This window comes from Drosophila novamexicana, unplaced genomic scaffold (genome assembly GCF_003285875.2).
Source record: "Drosophila novamexicana strain 15010-1031.04,08,12 unplaced genomic scaffold, DnovRS2.1 tig00000463-arrow-arrow-pilon, whole genome shotgun sequence".
NCBI classification, from domain to species: Eukaryota; Metazoa; Arthropoda; class Insecta; order Diptera; family Drosophilidae; genus Drosophila; species Drosophila novamexicana.
Genome location: NW_020824807.1, coordinates 241775 through 265428, shown reverse-complemented (window position 1 = coordinate 265428; position 23654 = coordinate 241775). Strand labels below are relative to the sequence as shown.

General features: G+C 42.4%; 1 protein-coding gene across 3 annotated transcripts in view; it reads right to left on the bottom strand.

The window, feature by feature from the left end:
* Positions 1 to 11168: 11168 nt before the first annotated feature.
* LOC115761188 (forkhead box protein O) overlaps positions 11169 to 23654 on the bottom strand; it is a 31096-nt gene continuing 18610 nt past the window's right edge. Inside the window, exons 4-10 of one of the 3 annotated variants that reach the window (XR_004017732.1) lie at positions 18559 to 18851; positions 17120 to 17347; positions 16699 to 16900; positions 16429 to 16627; positions 16216 to 16331; positions 15641 to 16149; positions 11169 to 11375 (exon numbers count right to left, since the gene is read on the bottom strand). Coding sequence is in view for 2 of the 3 variants with exons in the window: in XM_030702859.1 (XP_030558719.1) it covers positions 15748 to 16149; positions 16216 to 16331; positions 16429 to 16627; positions 16699 to 16900; positions 17120 to 17347; positions 18559 to 18851 (1440 nt within the window). In the remaining variant the exon portion in view is untranslated. Of the gene's footprint in view, positions 11376 to 15167; positions 16150 to 16215; positions 16332 to 16428; positions 16628 to 16698; positions 16901 to 17119; positions 17348 to 18558; positions 18852 to 23654 lie in introns of those variants that run through there. The other 2 variants (XM_030702859.1, XM_030702860.1) reach the window with 2 other exon arrangements.

The following is a 23654-nucleotide window of genomic DNA, read 5'->3' as shown; positions in this document are numbered from 1 at the left end:
GGCATAGTTGATGTTGCCCACGGCTCGACGTTGTCATAGTTAAGCCAATGTAAACTTTTTTAATTTGCCATAATAATAAAAATTCCGTTTGCCGCTCCACACAAAATAATTCAACAAGTTTTATGCAAAAAGCCGCTCTCAAATATTTGTGGTTCCAGTTTGTGTTTTATGGCAGCTCACACATGGCCAGACCCAACGATGGGGATCGGGTTCAGAGTGGGTGGTGGGAGGTGGGGAAAGCTCGCCAGCTTAAGAGCCATTTGATTTATGGACTCAAAGTGCAAGTAGAAGTGGTTTAATCCCGCAGCTCCACTCAGCTCAGCAAGACGCTGGCATTTCGAGTACCTGCTTAAATTTACAAACACTTCAATTTGCCATAAAATATGTACAACAATTCGAGACTGCAAATTGTTGATAAGAAAATTCAATTTGGACGCTGCCTGGTCGCAAAACTGAATTTTTTAATAGTTTGCTAGTGGAATATTTAAATATTTAAAATATTTAAGTGACAGCGGCTTATCTATAATCTGGAAAAGATGTGAATTAAGAAAAATATCAGAGCTTCTCGGACTGTTCCTCAATGGAATATTCCCCTATTTCACTGGATATCGTGAGTTCGGACCACCTGACTTTAAACATAATGGTGCCATCTGAGGACTAAATAGTAAAAACGCAATATACCTTGTATCTCCCGAACATCTGAAGTCCACAATCAGCCAGCGAGCTTCGTTTTAGGATTAAACTCTGGGAGGCGTCACTAGCAGAGGCTTCAACAAGGACACACAAAGGAAGCTGCAGGCATGCGGCAGATCCTTTAAAGTTAATGCCGCTGTCGTTTACCGAAAATCGATTGCCACATGGGACATGAAAACGAGAATGTATCAAAAGGGCAGGGGGGAGGGAGAGCAGCAGGTATATTGGGCGAGCAACATGTGGCTAGTGAGAAGATGGGCGTCCTGTCGGGCGGGACGAGTTTCAAATGAAAACTCAGAGGAAATGGCGGTGTTTGGCGATGTTTTTTTTTTTTTTTTTTTGTGAGTGCTGCACATTTGCAGCATAAGCATTTTTATTGTCGCCAGGGCAGCTTGATTGACAGAGGGCTGCGCGAATTCGTTAAAAAATTGTTTGGATAAACGCCTGGACACCTGAACAGGTAGTCTACATGTTGGCCAACTCAATTGCCCTCGGCTTAAATAAACGAAGTTGCACGTCCTTTGCCACAAGCAGTTGCAGTTGTGCGTGTGAGCTTCCGCTCCAGCCATTATGAACAGCTTGTTTACTCAAGCTACATGTGCAAATAACCACACCGGAACCCAAACGAACTGGAAACAAGCAAGAGGCTCTAATCGGGAGTTCCTGACTAGGGGATATCCTGAACCCTTTTCTACCAACACCTTATACATCGCATACCAATCGCAAACATATGTCAATATACGCAACCGTTTTCTTTAATAACTGTTGTGTTACTAAATCGAGCTTGATGAAATATTCTACAATAGATCTTGTTGTGCTATAGAATATTTATATATTCTCGGGCACTAGGAGGACCTACAGCTAAAATTTCAAGTCTCTAGCTTTTATAGGTTCTGAGATCCTTGCGGACATGCCGACAGACAGCCGGACATGGCTAGATCGACTCGGGTTATAATGCTGATCAATAATATATATACTTTATGGGCATGAAAGTGCTTCCTTTTGCCTGTTACATACACTTGCACCAATACATTATACCCTTCTTACCCATTTTGAATGGGTACAAAAACAACAAGCTGGCCTGAGGCACAGGCAGAAGTGAGACCTGAACCCACAAACAGTAGTCGCCATAAATGTTGTTGTTTTAATTAAAATTTAATGAAATTAAGCAAAATATTTTTATTGCCCAGTTGCGACGGTCCTGGTCAGTCCGTACTGTTAAATATGAAATGTGAAACTTTGTTAAAATTTGTTTATGTAAATGACACGGCGCCTGAGAGCTCGGTATTTTTGTTGAATACAGTTTTAAAAATTCTAGGAAAAAAAAACTCCGGAAAAAGCGGGCAGAAAGCGGCAACGAATGCTCTCAACTGTAAGTAATTCACGTTTATTAAAATACCATGGAAAAATATCAACCTTCGCTGGCAGCCAGTTATGCGACAGTGTGGCACAGGGGCACAGGAGCATGCGGCACGCGGCACTGTGGCAACACTTATAGCTTTAGATTAACTGGCAGCTTGGGCAAATTCAAAGCTTAGTTGGCAAACAGCTCCTTTGTCTCCCCCCTGGCATTTCGTCCTGCAAACAGGTTAATTGAATTTACCGAATGTGTTGAATGCGAGGCGGGCGGAGCACGCCAGCGAGGGCAGTTTAGAACGCATGCAGCTCCTGCCTGCAGTTAGGTGATTACCAGCTATTACTCCTCCCCTCCAATACACAACAATTTCTTTTCCTGACCCATTTAACGCTTTCTTCTGCCAGCTATTTGCATACAAAGGATCTGTCGCCGTTCTCTCTGTCTCTCTCTCTCTCTATCTCTGTTAGGCTGTTAAACACTTTCCATTTCAAGCCTGATTTCAGCAAAAAAGTGAGTTGCAGCTACCTGAATTATTCTACGGCCAACCCCCTGTTCGTGTGAGTTTGTTTGTGTGTGTGATGTAAAGTTAATTATTCTACGAAATGGATTCAACACTCGGTACACGTAACGAGGCGGCAATGTACAAACTTTTATCGCCATTGCTCTGCAATTTGGCGGCCATCTCGACTGTGTCTATGTGTGTGTGCCCTGAGTGTTTGGGTGTGTATGTATGAGTGTATGCGTGTGTATGCATTAACTTCATTACCACAGCGCAGCACTTGCGCTGGACCCTTTCCCTCATAAAATATGATGTGCTCCCATGATGTCCCCCCCCTGTCAGTCCGCCCCCCTCTGTCTAGCTTGTGGATGAACAGCTTTGAAAATTTGCACGTCATACGCACACACAGTTTTTACGAGCAGCTAGGGGCTGCAAAGCGGGGGGCTGGCAACCCTTTTTTTTTTGCCCCAACCCCCAACATACATGTGTGCGACTCGAAACTTTGACGTGTTTTCAACAGTTTCTACGTGACTTTTCACTGAGCGCTGCACTTGGCACTTCAGATGTTGCCTCTGATTTTGGCTAGCGCCAACTGGAAGCCAACCTGATAGCCCCAACTGTTGCTCAACAGTTGGCCGCACATATCAATGACATAGCACTCCTACCAATTACAAGCTAGCCATGGACACGGGAGCAGCATCATTTTGGCTTGGTTTGAGCATTCAAATAGGGGAGCAATCGGTTGGCAAAGCTTACAGGTTGGACTGCAATTATAATTGGTTCTGCATAACCCACCGAAACGAGCTGGCAATCTGGCCAGCAGCACAGTCCAACCGCAATGGCATAGCGTCCACCCACCATGAGTGGAGGCAACGAGATGATGGAGAACCCAATTAAATTTTTCATTTTCTAGTCATAAATCACATCGAACAAATGCCGCAGAAAACATTTTCACACAAAAAACACTGCACAAAATTGGCAAAAAATTGCAAAAGTGCAAATAAATGCTCAAAAAACATGGAAATACATTTTTTTCTCCGGAACTTTCCATACCCAAAACATGTGAAACAATGGAATCGTTAATGAAAATGGGGCTAATTGGACGTTGAAGAGCCGGATGAAGCGGAAGGGTCACCCAGCCGCCATTTGATGCACACCATTTGGGCAACACGGAGCCGCAATTGTGTGCGTCTGCCTCCATGTGCATGGATAATTAGAAGCAACTAATTGTGGCCAGAAAATTGCTGAAAGTGGCTCCAATAAAAAGGCAAAAAATTAGAGCTCCATTAGAGCAGCAGTTGAAAATTGTCGGCAAGCAGTAGAAAGATATGTGAGCTCCATTTAAAATGTCCAAATGGATTCACAAACACTAATACACACACACACACACACACACACATGAACTTGTAAATAACTGCGGGATATTCGATTCAGTGAGATGTTTTCTCAGCTTGGAATCCATATCCCCTCCTTGAGAACTATTAAGCTTGAGAACTATTAAGCTTGAGGAACACCCATGCTAAGTATATTGTGTGTTATGGAAAGTGTTTATATATAGTATATACAAACTTGTTGATGGCTGCAGTTTTTGAGTTTTTCTTATCCTTCGTCTTCCTTTTGCATTCCCACACACACAACATCTACAGAGCATATTTATCCTGCTTACCTTCTTTTCTTTACAAGGCTTGCAATTTTATTGGAGTGATAACAAAATGTGGAAGTGTGGAAAACCATTTTTTATTTTCAATTTTTGTTGTCGATGACATGACAAAGTGCCCTCAACAATGGGGTGTGGCATTTCTCTGTTCAAATATTGCCGTCGCGACTGTCTTACCAATAAGAAGGCGAAAGAATACAAAAAAAGAAAAAACTTAGGAATCCTCTAGTACGATATGCATACCGATAAAAGGATATCGTTGTCAGTGTTGTAAGCCGGGCCAGCCGGAGGGAACAACAAATTCGATTTAAACGATGACGTTGTCGAAGGAAACTTTAATAGCAGCTGCTCAGAAGGACGACTAGGAAGTCCTTCTCCAAACAGAGACCCACCCCACAAAAAGGTGGACCATACTCCAGCCGAAAGCTGGCTATCCACACCTTTCGATTTCGCTGTCTGTTTGCACAGTAACATTAACTGGGTGCCTTTTTTGCCTGAGTTTGTCTGCCTTCCGCCCTTAGCCTGAGCGAAACTGGCTAAAATATTGATGAAATTAAGGCTTAAATTGTTAATTAAACACGGAGGCACGCCGTTTGGCTTTCGGCGTGCAGACTCAGTTTCTCTTCCCTTGCCCCTCGCCCCCCCCCCCCCCCCCCTGCCACTCCTCTTGGGAATTGGTACATTCTGATGTCCTGCGTCCTTCGTGCTGGTTTGTTTTGCCATTAATGCTTGTAAGTATTCATTAACATAAGCCGCAGTTGTTGTTGTTGTTGCCTGAATTGAATATCTGTGCGGCGTGGTCCTCTCCTCGCGGCCAGGACTTGCTCAATGCGAGGCACATTTAAATCAATTTTTATAAAAAATCAAGCAAATTTTGTGAAATTGCCCCATTAAATATATTGTGCATAGAGTCACAAGAAAGTGGTCCATAAAAGCACAGAGCCAACTTGAACACGAAGGCTGGGCCAGGCAGCCCGGCATGAGCCCGAATATAAAAGATAAATTAAAAAATAATATTAAGAAAACAACGACAGTGACAAGGATGTGGACGACAACGAGGAGAATTACGCATAAGAAGCCGCAATTGAGTTTTTCGACAGAACTCCGAGCCAGAGACCGAGACAGAAAGAATACAATTTTCCATGCAATATATGCGTAAATCTCAACAAATTTCATTTGCCTGCCTGCCGCCGTTGGGGGCGTGGGCCCCGTCAATAGCAGCGACAACAACAACAACAACAATGCGAAAATGTACACAGAGCCAAAAAGTCATACACGAAAACGACTGTCAAATAAAAGCGGGTGTTAGCGGGAAAAGAAATACTCGACTTGAATATACCCTCTTAAATACCACGACTGTTATACAGCCAAGGGCACATCTAATTAGTTAAGTTTCTTAGGGGTACTACATATTTGTAAAATTGAAGGTTTTAGATTGGCATTCGATATTCTGAACTGAAATAATTTTTTTTAAATATACATGTTCTTGAATATATACCCTCTTTAATGCCACGACTATTAGACAGCCAAAGGCATATCTAATTAGCTGAGCTATCTTTTGGGTAGTATATATTTGTGAGATATTAGCTTGGCATTCGAAATTCTGAATTGAATTAGTTTAGATAATACATGTATTTAGAGCAACACATATACCACTTGCACCCTATAAAAGTGAGTATATGAAAATACGCCAAAAGCAAAAGTGAAAAAGCACAAAATGTCGGGAGCAGGCCTCATAAAAATGTACACACACTGCGGGGCGTGAGGGGATGAGGAGTTGCAGGGGGATGGAAGTTTTTTAAAGCGCTTGCACTGTTCCATTAGCTCTGCAGCAATACTTTGGTTCGGGGCTTCATATGCTCCCGGAACTTGCAAACTTTTTACGAGCCCTTTTTTCGCTTATGGAAATCAATGCACGCTTAAAAGGACTTAAGCAGTCCGTTGATTTACTTGTCGCTCGTGACTTAAGTCTCGTAAATCCTGGGGATGCTTGAGAGGAAATAAGTTATAATTGCAAATGCGCTCGCGCCTTGATGTCACTTTTTATCATTTAGGGATAGGCAAAGACAGATTTGTTTAGCAGCTCCGTAAGGAGCTTAAGATTTGGCCACATAGCTTGTCACTTGCTTCACAATATCTCGGGTTTTGAAAAATGGAAAAGCGCAATTATTATCTAAAGCAAACACCACCTGCCGCTCAATTCTCACAGTTTTCCTTCTATCTAAGCTAGGCATGCAGTTAGCTCTTAGTTTTTCTTTTGTTCTTTCTTCAGGTTTTTTTTTTTTGTTTTTTTCTGCGTACATGAATTAATGCTGTTTCTTTTCAACAGTTATACTTGTTGGTTGCTGACCAACTTTTTTAACCGTTTTTCTGGGCTGGTAAATAACTTTTTTGTCATTGTTATAGTTGGGTTTTTGTACCATGTCGCGACAATTTCTCTATTTCGTCTGTCTGTCTGTCTGTCTCTCCGTCTGTCTGTCCGGATTTTCCCTATGTGCTGGTGAGGCTTGGATGCGGAGTATGGAGCAGATCTGAAGCGCACATTGTGCACTTGTCAGATGTCGGCAGACAAGCGAAAACTCGAAAAAAATAAGAAAAAAACACTAACGCTGAAAAGTAAATATAAAGGACATTAAGTGGCGTTCAACAGGACACAATATGCGGCATTGAGGGGGAATCAAGATCAACAACAACAAAGGCGGCAAATAAGTATAAGGGAGAGGCAACATGAGCTTGTGGCACGTGGCGTGTAAATGAGCAGAGCAATCCCCACATTTATTAGCATAATAATCACATGGAAGCAAGCATCGACAATGGCAATCGCAGCTGAGAGGAGCAACAGCCGTGTCCTGTGAACAGAGAAGAAGTCTGGAAAGGAGAAGTCCCTACATTTGGTAACTTACTTATCATTTTATGCCGCGTGGCCGTGCGTAAATCCTTCCGCAAGGATTTCTGCTGCGCGCTCTAATTATGCCCAAGCACAATGGATAACTGTTGCTCTTGCACGGCGGATTCTTCCTGTTCAGAGTACACACACACTCACACACTCGCACAGTCACTGAGTTTTAAGTTGGTAGCCTGATCGTCTGCAGCACGGCGCCACCTTTAATTGCAGCAGCCTTCAAAGGTATGCGTAAGCAGGTATTTTGCTTAGGTGTACAAGCTTTTATCGCTAATTCCTGCGATAGACACAAAAACGCGCTTAAGACTGAGCTGACATAATCGGGCAACTGTGCAAGTTGGAGGTTTTGGAGTTGTGCTCAGCCCCTTTTCTGGCTGCTGCTATTAAAATTTGGTCGTAAGTGCGTTTTGCCGCGTGCAACGTGCCACCAGGACGAGAACTGTCAACGAACTGTGCGTGCCGAGCAGCTGGAATTTCAACAGGCACGACTGTTATACGCCGCTGCGTATAACAGTTACAGCCAGCGACTCGCAAGTACAGTGGGAAGCATTTCATTGCCGACGCACACGGCGTATGCGCAATTTCCCAGCAACCGAAAAAGAGAACGCGAGCGATAGAGAGAGAGGGAGAGAGTGTAAGCGATTTGCTACGCAGCAGCAGCGCAACAATTTGTTGAAGAGCGACGAGGCAGCCGCTTTAACTTGTTATACGACTTTAGGCAGGCGGACGTCGATGTCGTCGTCGTCCTGACCGGAAGCAAAAAGTCAGCGCGATAAGCAACGGCAGCTGCTGCGACCAGGCGAGCTTCTAGCGCCCTTTTATTGCCAATTCGAAAGAAAAAAAAACACGAAGACGCAGCTCACCTTGGCCGAGCCTTGACAATTGTGCAGCAACAGGAGACGCCACAGCCAAGGCGCAGCACAAATTGTTGTTGTTGCTGTTGTTGTTGCCGTGCCCCGCATTAGCATAATGGCATAGAATGGCGCTGAGTGGAAATTGAGTTTGGCAGCCTGCAACTTTGTTTTTAGCATTTGTTGTTGCTTCTTTGTTGCCGTGGCAACTGCGTTCCAAATGTGGTTTTCTTCTGGGGCAGCAACTGCTGGGCAACTGTTGCTCAATAAGCAATTTCGAGTGTCCAGTCCAGTTTTAATACCCTGGTCCAGTATTCATAAATATGCATGAGCTGCAGAGGGTTTCAATTAAATTTACTTAAATTGTTGTTGTTGTTGTTTTCTGGTTATTTGCCAGACTCTCAGCTTTGTGCCCTTGCCTGGCTGAAGTCAAGAACTTGCATCCAAAAAATTTCCAAAGAATTTATTTGGGTTTTGCATTTATGATGAGCAACAGCAATAATAACAAGTAGGAGGTTCTAGTCGGGAGCTCCCGACTAGGGGATACCCTGAACCCTCTTATTCCAACACCAAATTCAGCTCGAGTTACGTGCTCTTTTGCTTTAGTAGTAACATAGATCAATTAAACAAAAAAAAATTAGTTCACTTGGCAGGGTTCGAACTCGCAACTAACCGCATTACTTGCCGCCGTCTCTACTCAACAGCCACAAAAAAAAAAATAGTGCCCTCAGTAGGTCTCGAACTCGCGACAGACAACACCACCTGCCACCGCCTCTGCTTAACGGCTACACCAATAATTTAGTCTTCCTGAGAAAAAAACCAATTAAAATAGTAGCACAGAAAACAATACAATCGCAATTATAATGCTGTTGATGAATACGAAGCAGACGCGCATGAATGTGTGTGTGTACATGCATACAGATATTCTTCGAATTTGCGCTGGTGCCGCAAACACGTGTTTCTTAACCGATCTTCGTGAAATTTTCTACAGTATATCTTATTGTACCATGGACTAGGAGGACCTACAGCTAAAATTTCAAGTCTCTAGCTCTTATAGTTTCTTGCGTTCATATGTATATACGGGCGGACGGACAGACAGACGGACATGGCTAGATCGACTCGGCTGTTGATGCTGATCAAGAATATATATACTTTATGGGGTCGGATATGCTTCCTTCTGCCTGTTACATACATTTACATTTTGCACAAATATAATATACCCTTTTTACCCATTTTCAATGGGTTCAGGGTATAAAAACGCAAATTAAGGCCAAAGCCAGCTGGCCAGGACGAAAGTGTTAAAGCACCAAATGATTTCAAAGGCGAACGCAGACTTCCGTCTTGACACGGGCTGCGACTCGGACTTGGCCATAAGTCCACGCAGATCCGGCTCAAATTGCTGCACGCGCAGGCACACACACACAAACACACGCACACACACATACAAACTTGACTTGACTTGAATTGTCCACGGGCAAACATGAGCACAAAAAAAAACATGAGACGTGCGCTGCCTGCAAAGGACGTTGATTACGCAACAGGGCTGAATGACTGACTGCCTTATTCCTTTTCTGCCTGCTGCTGCTACTGCCACGCCTCCAATGAATTAATATACACACCCGCACACACCCTCAAATCAATGTATCACACCCCCTCACAATCGTCTTTGGCAAGCTGGCTGCTTTGCTGGGTTATTGAACCACAACACCTGTTGATTTGGCTCATCAGTTATTAGATTAAATAATGCCCACAAACAAAGACATTTTATGGCTTTTCGAGCAGCTGCACAAAGTGCCGTCTTAGCCAGATGCTATAACAATGTCGAAATAATTGCACAACATTAAAGCTTCAGATGGTTAGCTTCAATACGTATTACTGACTCAATCAAAACATATCTCTAAGACTATTTTAATTAAAGTAAAGCTATCGGTTAATAAAGACTTAGGTTAAAGAAAACTTAAAAGAAAAATGGGCAAATAAACGTATTTTAATTTAAAAGAATTAGAAATTACAACAACAGTCACAGCAAGGATCTAAAACTGTGCAATGAGCTTTCTATTTGAGTTGCTCTCAAAACGGCTGACATTTTTCAAAAGCGCCCTCTATGTTTGATTGTAAGACTAACAATTTTACAAGCATTTTGTATGAAGTTCGTTTACGCTACCAGCCAACAGATGGCGCATCGAAAAATTAAAACATTTCAAGTTGTTGAGTTTTGCGGATAAACATATTCTCTGTTATTCTAGCTAATATATATGCCATGGCTAGTATGTTTAAATCATGAATTTCTACATTTGTTGTTGTTTTTATTATCATCGTTATCTATATATATATTTATATAATATATATATTGTAATTGTTTTAAATATTATGAACTACATTTGAATTTTACAATCTAATTAATAATTAACATTTAGCCCATAATAGTACACAAATATGCGCATAGGTATAGTTAGGTAATATATTTATTTTTATATTTTGTTTTCTTTACGTTTATTTGCCTAGCAACATTTACATTTACTTAGATTAATATTTTATGAATTACATTCAATTTGTTTGTGTTGTTTTGATTAAATTGTATGATTACTATCTATAACAAACGTTAATAGCCCAGCTTTCTCTTACCGTTCAGTTTTCAATTGGATTAACGACTTTTCACAAAAAGAAAATCTCGTTAGCCACATTTGGGCCTGTGGGCCGAGCTATTTACACACACAGAGTAGTACCAGAGAATATTACGTATTCCATTACGAATCCTAAGCATATAATATACATATGATTTAAAGACTTCGTTTAAAGCAATCTAATAAAATGTACAATTACAATTACACGTATGTATGTGGACAAATATTTTCAATTAAATACATTGGGCATAAATTATTACATAATTGTGCTAATTGGTTTTTTAAGTTTCCATCATCTTATTATATTTCTTTTTTAACTTGTTTTACTTGTCGCTCTGCTAGTTGAATATTTGCATCTTTTTATCTTTTGGAACATTAATTTTTTGTATATATTTTTTTATGTACGTTTTACGTTTTACGCTTTGTTATTTGTGGTTCACTTTATGCTAAGGGTATTAAAATTAATATGTACATAAAATGACTTACTAACTAGCAAATATTTGCAAGGGTTGTTATTATTGTGTTGTTGTTGTTGAATGCAACTGAAATTTCTTTCAAAGAAATTTCAATGTAATTTTTCATTTATTGTTTTTTTTTTGTTTTGCGTTCGTTTGTTAATTTGTTATATTTTCAATGCACAGAGAATTCTACTAATTATAAGCGCTAAGCATTGTATATCATTATTAATTTCTATGGTACTATGCAGTTAAGTTTACGCGTTTCCATATGCTATACGTACGTATGTGTGTATTTATGTGTGTATATTTTAAATTAGAAGCGACCAGATAAATCCTGCAACGAAAGAAAATCAAGTTCTTATAAGTTTTGTAATCGAAATAAAAATGGACCCATACTGAGCCCATCAACATATCATTTTGTATTAGAGAGTCCTCCAAATGCCAATCAACACTTCATAAAGGGACAATCAGCAGCTTCTGCAAACTGCCCAGCGGCAGAATCCTCCCCCGTCGCCCTACTCCAGGATGGGTGCTAATTTATTCATTTAGGCACTTGACATTTGGCGTCAAAATATTCATAAGCGATAAGCAAATGTAAGAGATGGCTTGCCATAAGCTTCAGCCTGGCAAATTTTTATGCAAATGTGCTACTGCGAGTCAGCGGAAAAGCAAAAAAGATGCCCGAAAATGGAAAACTACAAAGAGCTGGCTCAAATTGTATCATAAAAACGGCAGCCTAAACATTTAAAACGAGAATCTGGCTATAACAATAAATTTTCTCTCAAACTGTTGTTGCCAGCATAAAAATCAAAACTCAACGCTTATCAGCCGTTTTATTAGTTTCGGCTTAAAAAAATGAAAATATATATAAATATGTATATATATTTGTATATGTTGATCACGCGCAATTTTTATGGCCAGCAATTGAATTTTATGCGCGCCCTTTGACACGGCCGGCCGGGGCCAAAAAATCATTGCCTACTTATGGGCGCCGTCAAATAAGTTTATTGCCGCCCTTGAGGGCGCATTCATTTCGCCCGCTTGACTGCCTCCTCGCTGATTAGTTGCCACGCCCACCGGGCATATTTGCACTCAGCACACACACGGCAGCTAAATTCCTTTGCTGTTTGCCAGCACCTCGGCTAAGTCCTGCAGTTTATTACAAGCGTGTCGCTTGTTTGCTTTATTACTTATTGCACACACCGTAAACGTGTGCGTGTGTGTGTGTGAGGGTGTTCATGTCTGTCACGTCATTATCCTTTGTCCGTGCAACAAGTGTTTCAATCCCGGCGCTTTGTGTGCCGTGTGTACATGAGAGTGTGTGTGTGTGAGACACAAATCCTTGCGTGTCTTAAGCAGCTTTTGCTGTCCCACTCTCGCTCGCCGCCAGCTGCCAGATGCTCGTCCTTACACAAATGTATGTACTTTGCCCTTTTCCTGCCACTTGGCAATTGTTTTCCGACACTTCCTTCGGGGCGTCGCCTGCCAACTCTGGGACCCGGCAAGACCTTTAAGTGTGTGTAAATGTGGTTTGAGCCCCGCACCGCTCCGGCCAGCTGTGTCCTTTGCCATTTGAGCTTCCTGTCGCCAGCTTAAATGCTGCTATTCAATTGCTGACAATTTGTATCATCATTATAAATTCTGCGCTCGCTGGCAAATTGATTCTGCTGCCTTGTCAGTCCGTCCGTCAGTTAGTCTGTCTGTCCGACTGTCTGTCACCTTGGCTTACGGATAATCAGATTTTCAATGGGCGAACAGTTGAACAATTAGCTGTCCGTCCTGACAACGAATTAGATGCGACAGCAGCATAGTGTGCTGCTCTCCTGGGCCATGCCTGGGCTAACTCAATTTATACAGCAACTCGAGCAAATCCCCGGACATTTATTAATGATGCGCGACCATTAAAATTTAATCAAATGTGCCCAAAAAATAGAAAAGGCGAAAAAATAGCAAAGTGGTCGGCAAAACTTCTTGACTTCTTCTTGAATTATTTAGCGAGTTGCGGGCAAGTTGCAACACCTCCAGAAATGGAACCCAGCCCCAAACCCACACGAAAAAAACTTTTGGTTCCCCCGACAGCCTAGGAGTAGGCCAGGACAACGTCGCCAATGTCAACCTCAAGCTGAGGCAACAGAAATCGCGCATTTTGATTTTCTCGCTTTTTGCTTTTTACATTCTTTTTCTTTTTTTTCCACTAATAAATTGGCCTAAAATGCTTTTGTGTTTCACGCGCGCTTTTGCCGGGGCAACAGCAGCTTCCCTCTCGCAGCAGCTGCAGCCATAATTTGTGCGACTTTATTATGTGTCAAGTGAGTCAATCTGCGGACGATGATGACACGACGGCAACGTGAAGAAATTGTGATTTCCGGAGCGGGGAGCAGCTCACATCTTAGCCGTTTATTGACATGTGTCTCGCTGGCGGCGGCTTATTAGGTAACCGTGTGCTATATATATATATATATATATATATATGTGTGTGTGTGTGTGTGTCCTTCTATTTTTTATTTTATTAAATATGCAACATGCGGCTGGCAACTTTAAAGCATGCCACAACATTTACCGCATTTGCATAATATATACAAAAAAAATTGTAAAAAAAATTTGTAAATTCCAGCTATGAGAAATACTTTGGTAAGTAGATCTGTCAGTTGGTCGGAATTATAAAAAAAAGTGTAAGATGGATAAATGGAAAAATGGAAATCCGCCTTCGAATGTTGGCTGCAATTCAAATTATTCACTCAAATGAAGCGGCGGCAGCCAAACACAAAAGTTTGCACTTGGCATAAATTTCGATGTGTCCCAGCCCCCTTCTCCTTCCCCTTCCCCTTACCCGACCCTCCCCATCCCCCTCGTCTTAGGTGGCACGCTGCTTGCCCCATGACAAAGACGATTTGATTTTATTTTATTAGCACATCACACGATTGGCGCCAGAACTTGACAAAGTTTCAACTTTGTCCTGGCGCTGGCTAACCCCCCCCCCCCCCCCCTCTCTCTCTATCCACCCGTCTCTCTCCCCCCTCTCCTGGAAACTTGGTCTTGGCCAGCAGCTTGAAGATTTTTTTCTGGTCGCTTTGCTGTTTTCTAATTGTTGGCTTACAAAACTTAATGTGGAATTCAATTTGTGCGTACTGCACCAGGCGGAGGAGGAGGCGGAGACGTAGGCGGAGGCGGGGCATTTGAAAAAGTTTTTCCTGGCACTTCATTGGGTTTTTTGTCGCCCCGCTGTCCACTGTCCCTACCCTCCCCGCAACAAACTTGAGCACAAAGCAAAAATGCACACTGACAGCTTAACTGACATTGAAAAAAGCCAGCAACAATGAAAGGCAGCAAAAGGTAGCGCAAGCAGATGCAACGACTTTTCAATACCCTGTAATATGAAAGTGAACAAAAGACTTGGCAGAAAGCAAACTTAGCCTAAGCTCCCTTTCTCGACGAACTTTCAACTGAACTTTGACAAAGCGAAGGGCTAAAAGTTGCACTCAGAATCTTAACCAACATTCTATAGGTAAAACCTTTGTAAAATATGCGAAAAAACTGGAGGTCATTTTTCAATATTAGCTGCACTTAACACGCTTGATTTGAGCGCGAGGCAAACAGGTAAATAGCCATAGGTTTTGTTGGCCAAGGACAACAACAACAACAGGAGCAACGGCAGCAATATTAGGGACATAAGTTACCCTAAGGACGTAATTAATTTTTCAGCATTTGCTGTTGCCACACACACACACACACCTGCACACACTGAGGCGGCAGGTACAGGTTGCCTTGACGAATTTGCGCCGCGGTCGCCAAAGGACTTGCAAAGGCAGCCCTCGGGCCGCTTGCCCAACCAAATTAGCGCGGCCATTACTTGGGCGAAATAGGAAGGGAAGGGGGAATGTGGGAGTGAGGGGGGTGGGGTGCATAAGGACACTTGAATGCCGGTGGCCAGGTCTTACATATTTTATGGGCCCCGGTAAATGGACTTAATTTTCCGCAGCACGCGCCGCTTTAACGTTGGAAAATTGAAAAAATATCAAAATACTTTAAACTTGTGTTTTTTTTGCGCCTATTTTTGATTTTTTTTTTTGGTGACGGAGGTGGGGGCTGGGTGTGAGGCGCACTTGACATTGTATTATGATAATTGAACGCGTGTAATTGCCCTCAAGACGAGAAGCCAGCAGTTGGCAGTCAAAAGCCAGCTCTGAAGAAGGCATCCAGCAAATGGAATCGCCATAAAAGATTCATGGAGCAGGCAACTCGGGGAAATGGCGACTGAACTAAGGCGATTTGTATATATGTATATCAAATGCTTATAAAGGCAGGACACGGCGAAAAAAATCAGAGTGAAAAAAAATTTGTGGAGCGTGGGGGTTGGCTGTGCTCCCCGTCTCTGTCCCAATCTTTGGTCCCGTCTTTGGTCCCGTCTCTGATCCATTCTCGGGCTCCACCATTTTACATATTCATAATGTATCGCTTTATGCGTTGTGATTTTACATTATTAACATAATTTATGCATAACTGTCACATTGAATGTCTTTTAGGCTTGATGCTAATTGAAACCGAAGCGGAGTCGACTCGGAGTTGGAGTCGGATCGGATCGGAGCACCATCTACTCACTTTGTAAACTGTTGTGGCTGCGAGCTCCCATCCTCCTGCTAGTTTAAAGTGTACACATTATATTGTCCTTAGATTAGGCCCAGCCACGTATTCCAGCTAGATACTACCTAATGCACCCAGGAGGGCGGCGAGGTGACCACGCTGGGCTGTGAGTACTGGACGCGGGCGTTCAGATTTGCAGTCGCCGTTTGTGTGGCCAGTTCCAAGCTGTTGTTGCTATTGTTGTTGTTGTTGTTGTTGTTGTTATTGTTGCTCAACAGCAACTGTTGCTGCTGCTGCTGCTGCTGCTGCTGTTGCTGTTGTTGTTGCTGCTGCTGCTGCAATTGCAGCTGAGCCTGCAACTGATTGAGCTGAACACCTGCGCTGCTGTTGGAGGCGGCATTGCTGCTGCTGCTGCCGCTGTTTGTACTATTATTGGTTAAGATCACATTGTTGGTATTCGTGTTGACCGCCGCGAGCGGTATATTGATGTCCAGCAGACCGTCGTATCGCATCTCCTGCTGCAGCAGCTAGAAGAACAAACAACAAGACAGGTTGAGAGGCTGGCTCCGATCTGGGATCTACGTTTGGCTTACCTCCTCGACGTTGCACTCGAGTCCGCCCTGAAAGTCCTCCAGATTAAATTCGTCAATTTGCTCGCTGTTGAGCGCCTCCAGGCATTGCCCTATCAAAGTAGAGGCGCAGTTATTATCTGTTCAAGCAGCGACAGACATAGACAATAGATAATAGACAATAGAGGAATAGATAAGACGGAAAGGAGATGCATCAGAGAGACTCTCAAGACTTACCCTCCAGACCTGAGGACAGCTGCTGCCTCTGCTGTTGCTGTTGCTGCTGCTGCTGTTGCTGATGCTGCACAAGAAGTGCAGCATTATCCGCGGAGCCATCTAGCAGAACGTTGCTGTATGTGTTCAGAGAGTCGGACGAGGGCTCGCTATTGGGATACGCAGGCGACATTGTGGTGGTAACTGAGTTGGGCGACAGGCCCTGCCAAAATAGGAGAACAGGCAATTTAAGGAGATTGATCTTTGAGAATCCTTGAGGATGGGATTACTCACATCTCGCACTGGGGCGCTGTGCAGGCAGCCGCAGTTGAGCGAGCGATGCAGCAGGCATTGCCCCTGCCCCTGTGGCTGTGGCTGCGGCTGCATTGTGGCATATCCTGGTCCGTTCAGGGAATAGCCCTGTGGAAGCTGCGGCTGCTGCGGCGGTTGATAGGGCGGCGGCGGCTGCGTCGGCAGGCCGGATGCGGCGCTGAACCTGCTCCAGCCGTACGATCGTTGGGTTGCAAATACAGAAACAGACGTTGACTTTATAGAGCAGTTAAATATCGTATATAAATATTGATTGGAATAAGAATATGTATATCGAAGCATGCAAAGCTTGTGAAACGAACAACAAAAGAAGGCGGCCCACACACACACACACACACACACACACGGACACACGGACACACAATCATAATCAAACACAACTGACCCTTGCTGCTGCAACATGTCGCTCTGGAGTTTCAGCTCTTCGGCCATGGAGCCGGCCAGCTGGTCAAGCTGTTGGGCCTGTGCCTGCGTCATTGTCGTGTTCTGATAGTCAACCGAGAAGCCCCAGTCGGGCTCGAGATCCAATGCCCGTATGGGACTCAGACGGCCGCAGGAGCTGGCATTCGATGAGGCGCGCTGACGAAAATCGGGCGACAATTGAAAGCCGCCGCTGAACCGCAAAACGATAGATAAATGTAAAGAAAACAAGTAAACAATACAAAATTAAAAATGTAAACAAAACAAAAAATACTCATAATAAACGAATCCAAAAATCATAAGCAGCTAATTCAAAGCTCAGACTTTTGAGTAATCTACAGTTAAAAGCCAACATTCAAAACTATTTATTTATATGCTTATGATCTAAAATATGCGAACAAATATTGCCAAATCTGCAAGCTACGTGAGGGCTGCATGCTCATTATTTAAAATTAAGGCTTAAGATTATATAGCTAGATTTCGTGTAGTCTGTTTTCTTTGATAATGGGTAAAAAGAGTGTTATATTTATTTTGGATATTTTATTGCGACCCTAATAGGAATATAAATGCAGCGTGGAGCTAGATAATCAGAGAGGATTAAGCTCAGCATGCTCATTATTTTGAATTAAGGCCTATAATCATATAACTAGATTTTGTATACTCTGTAGCTATAGAAAGTGGGTATAAAGGGTATTATATATATTTTGGAAAATAAAAAGTCAAATGCGACCCGGAGGCAAGTCCGTCTATCTGTCCTGTCTTCTGAATAATCAGTGTCCATAAGAGCTATAGGCTTCACATTTAAAGCTTAAGCACAGTTCTCTTCGGGGTAGTATAGATTAATAACCATAAAGAAATTTACCAGATGTGTTTGTTTCTATACTATAACTTCCCTAGAACTTCTGGGTTGATTATCCAATAAAAGCTATGCGAAATAGTAGTTTGATGAGATTTTTTATAAGGATAGTTCGAAAAAAAAAAAATATAACTTGTATTTTGAGCAATTGTGTTAATCTTGCCTGCAGCAAAATGATGAAACTATGTTAAGTTTCATCAGCTTTAATTTTAAACGGAAAGGCTTTAAACAGACAGACGGAACGATTCAAATTAAACTATATTTTATAGGGGCGATGTTTCCTTCAAATATCTTGACAAATAAACAAACATCTTAACAACTGTCTTATCAAATTTCTTGAAAAATTTCTTGACAAAATTCTAATACCTCCAGAGCAGAGCTTACGAACTATTTCAAATACCTTAAATGTTTGATTTCTAGATATATAATTGTATGGATAAATGATAAATAGATAGCAAAATATCTAAAGGATCTACTAAATTGCTATTTTTAATTGTAATCGAATCAAAGCTACTTTCTTTTTTGTTTTCTCAATTGTAAATAGTTACCTGTGCAGCGGACTCTCTGGAAAGTGATCCAGCCCCTCGCTGACGCTGCTGCTCGGCGAGGGCGTGGCATCATTGAGACCGACAACGCCGCCCTGGCGCAGAGCCTCGACACGCTTCTTGGCCCGTCCGCGGCGCTTCTCGTAGCGCGAAGTCTCCATGGAGGCGGCACGACGTCGCACCGATTTGCCAGGCTTAGCCTCCGGGTTGAGCATCCACCAGGAGGACTTGCCGGTGCCCTCGTTCTGCACGCGCATAAACCGATTGTGCAGCGACAGATTGTGCCGGATGGAGTTCTGTAAATGTGAAGGGAAACCCAAACCAAAAACGTGGCAATTATTATCGACGCTGAGCTGAGTTTTGTCTTTCTTTTTTTTTGATTTGCAAATCTTGCGGATTAAGCAATTCCCGTCAAGTCGCGCCGATGTAACGATTTGTAAGCAATTGCGTTAACTTCCTGTGGGGGTAGGATAAGGTCGGTAAGGTCTTGTGCTACGTTTCCTTTTCCCGGTTTGCCATTCAATTGTCTGACGACATTTTTATGGGTTTTAGAGAGCGAGCACACACACGGTCTCTAATTGGAAGTTGTCTTCACTTGGCTGTCGTTCTTAGAGCTCCGCGTTGTAGTCGTCGTCGTCGTCGTCGTTGCCTGTCGCTTAAGCTGTCAATTCATATTTTATAACAATAGTCATAAATATATCGTCATGCGCAACGTAATGACAGCAAATCGACGAGCAGACGGACGGACCACCAACTGGCAGACTAGAGTCCTCTGACTAGAGGTAAAAAAAGACGCACAACAATTACACACCAAACACAAGCAACAACAATCAAACACGTTTAGAGCGGATTTGTCATCGGTTACAATTTTGCCGGAATATATATATATATATACCATACAGAAAAAAGTGAAATGGAGCATTACAAGCTAAACTAACCGAAAAGCAAGGCTGCCGCAGATTCCCTCGTGTCCCAGCTCCGAACCAAATGCGATGCGTCGCGACTTCAGGCGGCAGATTGGCGCCATTTATCACCGTTGCCAGGACATATGTGTGTGTGTGTGTGTGTGTGTGTGTGTGGGTGGAAGTACGCCTGAGGACTAAACCTGTGCGCAGACAGCAGACGACACACGAGAGATAGGGTAGACAGGAGCAGGAACACCGCCAGGGTGCAGACCTTCCAATACTTTTTTTTTTTGCCAGTCAAAAACTTTTACTTGGCTTCAGTCGAGTCCTGTTGGCGTCTCCTGGCGTCGTCGTAATGACATTTCGGTTTTAGCCCACGCACACCCCCATGTACCCCACCGCACACACCCACACACACACACCACCTTACCCTTTCTATTTACTGGCTCTTGCATAAAGTTATCATTTTTATTTAAATGTTTAAGTGCGTCCTTTGGCCCAAGCCCAGCCGAACTTAATGTCTGGTATTTGCAAAGATGCTTGGCAATAATTTAAACAGCGAAACGTTTTTATTATGCTAATACGCCTAGAGGAAATTATCTTACAATTCGCTGGACAGGAACCATTATTTGGCATAACATGCATAAATTAGTTCCGATTAAGCTGCCACATGTCAGGCCAAAGGATTAAGCTGCTTAGTCTATAAATATGTTCCTTATCCTTACTGTCTCCAGCTCGATAAACGCAGCACACAAACGCATCAAATACATTCAAAAACGACAACTTTATCATTTTCGATGCGGAATCAGTAAATAAGGTAAACCATGCCCAAGTTAAAACGCCGAAGATTTCATACCCTTGCATAGCCAACCTTTTCATAATGCTCATAATGCTTTGCTTGTATCTAAGAAGCAAAGGGAAAATAGTTAATGCCGAGTATGGTTAAGATATCTAGATAATGAAAAAAAAGTTTTTTCATAAAAGATCCTCATTTTCGACCGATCGTTCCTTTAGCAGCAATAAGATATAATGGTCCGATGTAAATAAGATTTTGCATATATATAGGGAGCATAGTAAAACTTTTAAATACCTAGTTTTGTCAAGATATCTAGAAAAACAAAAAAGTTTTTCATACAACAACTTTATTTTCGACCGATCGTTCCTATGGCAGCTATATGATATAGTGATCCGATGTTGAAGGGATTTCTCATATATATGAGACGCAAAGTAAAACTTATAAACGCGGAGTTTGGTTAAGATATCTTGATAGACAAAAAAGTTTTTAGTACAAGAGTCTACTTTTCGACCGAACGTTCCTATGGCAGCTATATGATATAGTGGTCCGATCCGGCTGGTTTCGACATATGTACTGCGCGCACTTCTGCAGAATTTCATGACGATAGTTTTTAAACAGACAGAGGGGCAGACGGACATAGCTATATCCACTCGGCTTTTATTACTGATCAAGAATATATATATATATAATATGGGATCAGAGATGTCTCCTTCACAACAAAATTATAATAACCTGTGCAAGGGTATAACAAGATAAGTTTTTACAAGGCAAAAGGGCAGTTTAATGTCACGAAAGGAGATTTTTCTGGCGTTTCGTGTCACGCCGGAAAACACGACAAACACCCATCGCTACTTGGGTCCACAAAACCTACTATACGAAATGCTAACAAATGGCATTCATAATTTATGGCACACACTTCATTGAATATTCATAAACTTAAATCTGGCAAATGCCTACCAGAAAAAAATTCAATTCATCTAACTAATTGGCGCTATAAACTTGGAAGATATGTGTGTACATACATCGAGAAGACTTCCAGCCGAGTACAAGATACTCTAGAAAGGCAGCCAACGGCGGGGGCCGGGGGCAGTTGCCAGGGCGCTGCATTATGTGCTTGTCAGAGGGGTGTAGGCGGAAGAAGAAAAGCGGGGGTGTGCGCTCACAATACGTATGTGGGTCACACTCGGGGGGGCAACCCCCTCAATCAAATATGAAAAGAAAGAAAGCCTGGGCTGTTATGGAAAAAAAAGCGAAAGAAAGAAAAAAGCAGAAACTATGCGAAATGGCAGCTCGAAGGCTTCACTGAATTTGCTTGCAACAAAATGGGCGAGATCCAGAAATGGAAATTTAATACGTATATGAGCACAAGTCCATTTGTCGCCAAGGATATTCGCATGTCCTTTTGTGTACACACACAATTAATGTGCACCAAGCGTGAATTACAATGAAACAGCATCCCCCTGCCTCCCAATACACCCCCCCCCCCCCTTCCAAATGGTTGCCAGGCGCTCAGAATTTGACCCAGTTATGCAGAAATAGTTGCGAGCTGCCGATGCCAATTACATTTATTAGACACACAGTTTTTATTTATTAGTCAGCGCCTTGTTAAAGGTCGAGCTCTGATTCATTTCTCTATAATTTATAAGAGTAATTGGCCCACAGTTGGGGAGCTGGTTCAAATGGGGGCGCAATATATGAAATCTACCCGAGTCAAGTCCCCATTCAGCTAGCTTTTTGCTTGCCTAGCAGCAATCCGGGGGCACGCAACCCCCGCGACCCGCGACCCCTCGATAATGTGCCCTCAGCTCGACATCAAATATGCACATTTCACGTTTCGAGTGGCTTATTGAGCGCTTGTGGCAGCCGCAAATGCCGCCATGTGTCACTAAGTACGCCCAACCTGCAACGCACTCAAGTTGAAGCTAAAGAACAAACATTTCTCACAGTGGTATGTATTCTGAGGATGGATTTGTTTTAGAACAAACATTTTTCGCAGTGCACAGTCCTTGTTAGGTAGTTAAAGAGGACACCTCACCACAGAGCTGACCCAATCCAAGGGTAGATACATATAAATTACATTAAATGCAGCTCAATCAGTTTTATTCATTTAATGTCCAAAAGAAAAAAACTTGATTTAGACGGATCCAACAAGTACTTGACTGAGAAGTAAGCCAATCCGAAGCATAATCCTGCATAAATCAGATATATTTCATTTAAATGCTGCTCAATTAGTTAAATTCATTCAAAAGAACTTGAATTACACGAATCAAACAAGTATTTAATGTCGTGTTCCGTTTAATATATACATATATATTTGTATATATGTATTCAAATGAATAATATTAAAAATTATACGCAGTGGCAATTGTTTGGGGGCTCCCAAAAACAGATTGGCAGCAAAATAAAATTGTCGCTTTGAGTGGACTAAATGCCAGTTAGCCGGTCAAATCAGATCCATATCGGCACAAGGTACAGATATACATATATATATATATATATTTACAAAGGTGTGTGTGTGTGTTTGAGTGTGCATTGTGCTACTATAAAAAGAAATAAAAGTAAAAATAATAATAAAGAAATCGCGCTCGAATGCTAAACAGCTGCGGCAATTCTCACACACAAATCAAATGAACCCAAGCGCTGAACCCAACACAAAAAGCACAAAAAAAAAGAATAAAAAAATGGAGAAAAAAGATTATTCGCATTTAGATGTGAAATTGAGATATAAATTTTGAAACGGCAAACCATGCACCATGCGCAGGTTGTTCAGCTTGCCCCACAGCCTGCCACTAATTGCGGCACGAGCTGGCCAAGTTCAATGCATTTAAAATTTAATTTGCCACACAACCTGCAGCCACGCAGGCCACGCCCCTAGTTCTGAGCGCCTACAACTTGACTGGCCAGTTCTCTTTTGCGTGTTTTTTTTATTCTTCAATGAATTCAATTGTTTTAACAAATTTTTCTGCTAGCCAATTTGTAAACACTTCGACACCGAAGACTAAACAAATGCTTGTATCCATGAGATACAAATACTTCTATCCATGAGATACATTTTTGCCGGCCCTAAAATTGATGGCCTCGACTCGAGCATGTTTATGTTTACTTCAGTCTAATTAATTGTTTAAACATTTTTTTTTCTTTCTTTCTACTCTTGACTTCAAATGTGGCATCTTTTGAAAGCTGGGCAAGTAAGGAGGGGAGGGGGGGTGGGCGTGGCAAATATGGTATGTGGGATCAGGCCATCGAATTTGCATTTGCATAATCAATTCCCATCATCGTTGCCTTTGACACTCGCTATTAGTAAACGGTCATTTATCGTTTACCTTTTGTAGCCAAATTCTCAGCCGGGAGGGGCTTCGTTTGGAGATCTATCAGTCACCTATTTATTTAAAAGCAAT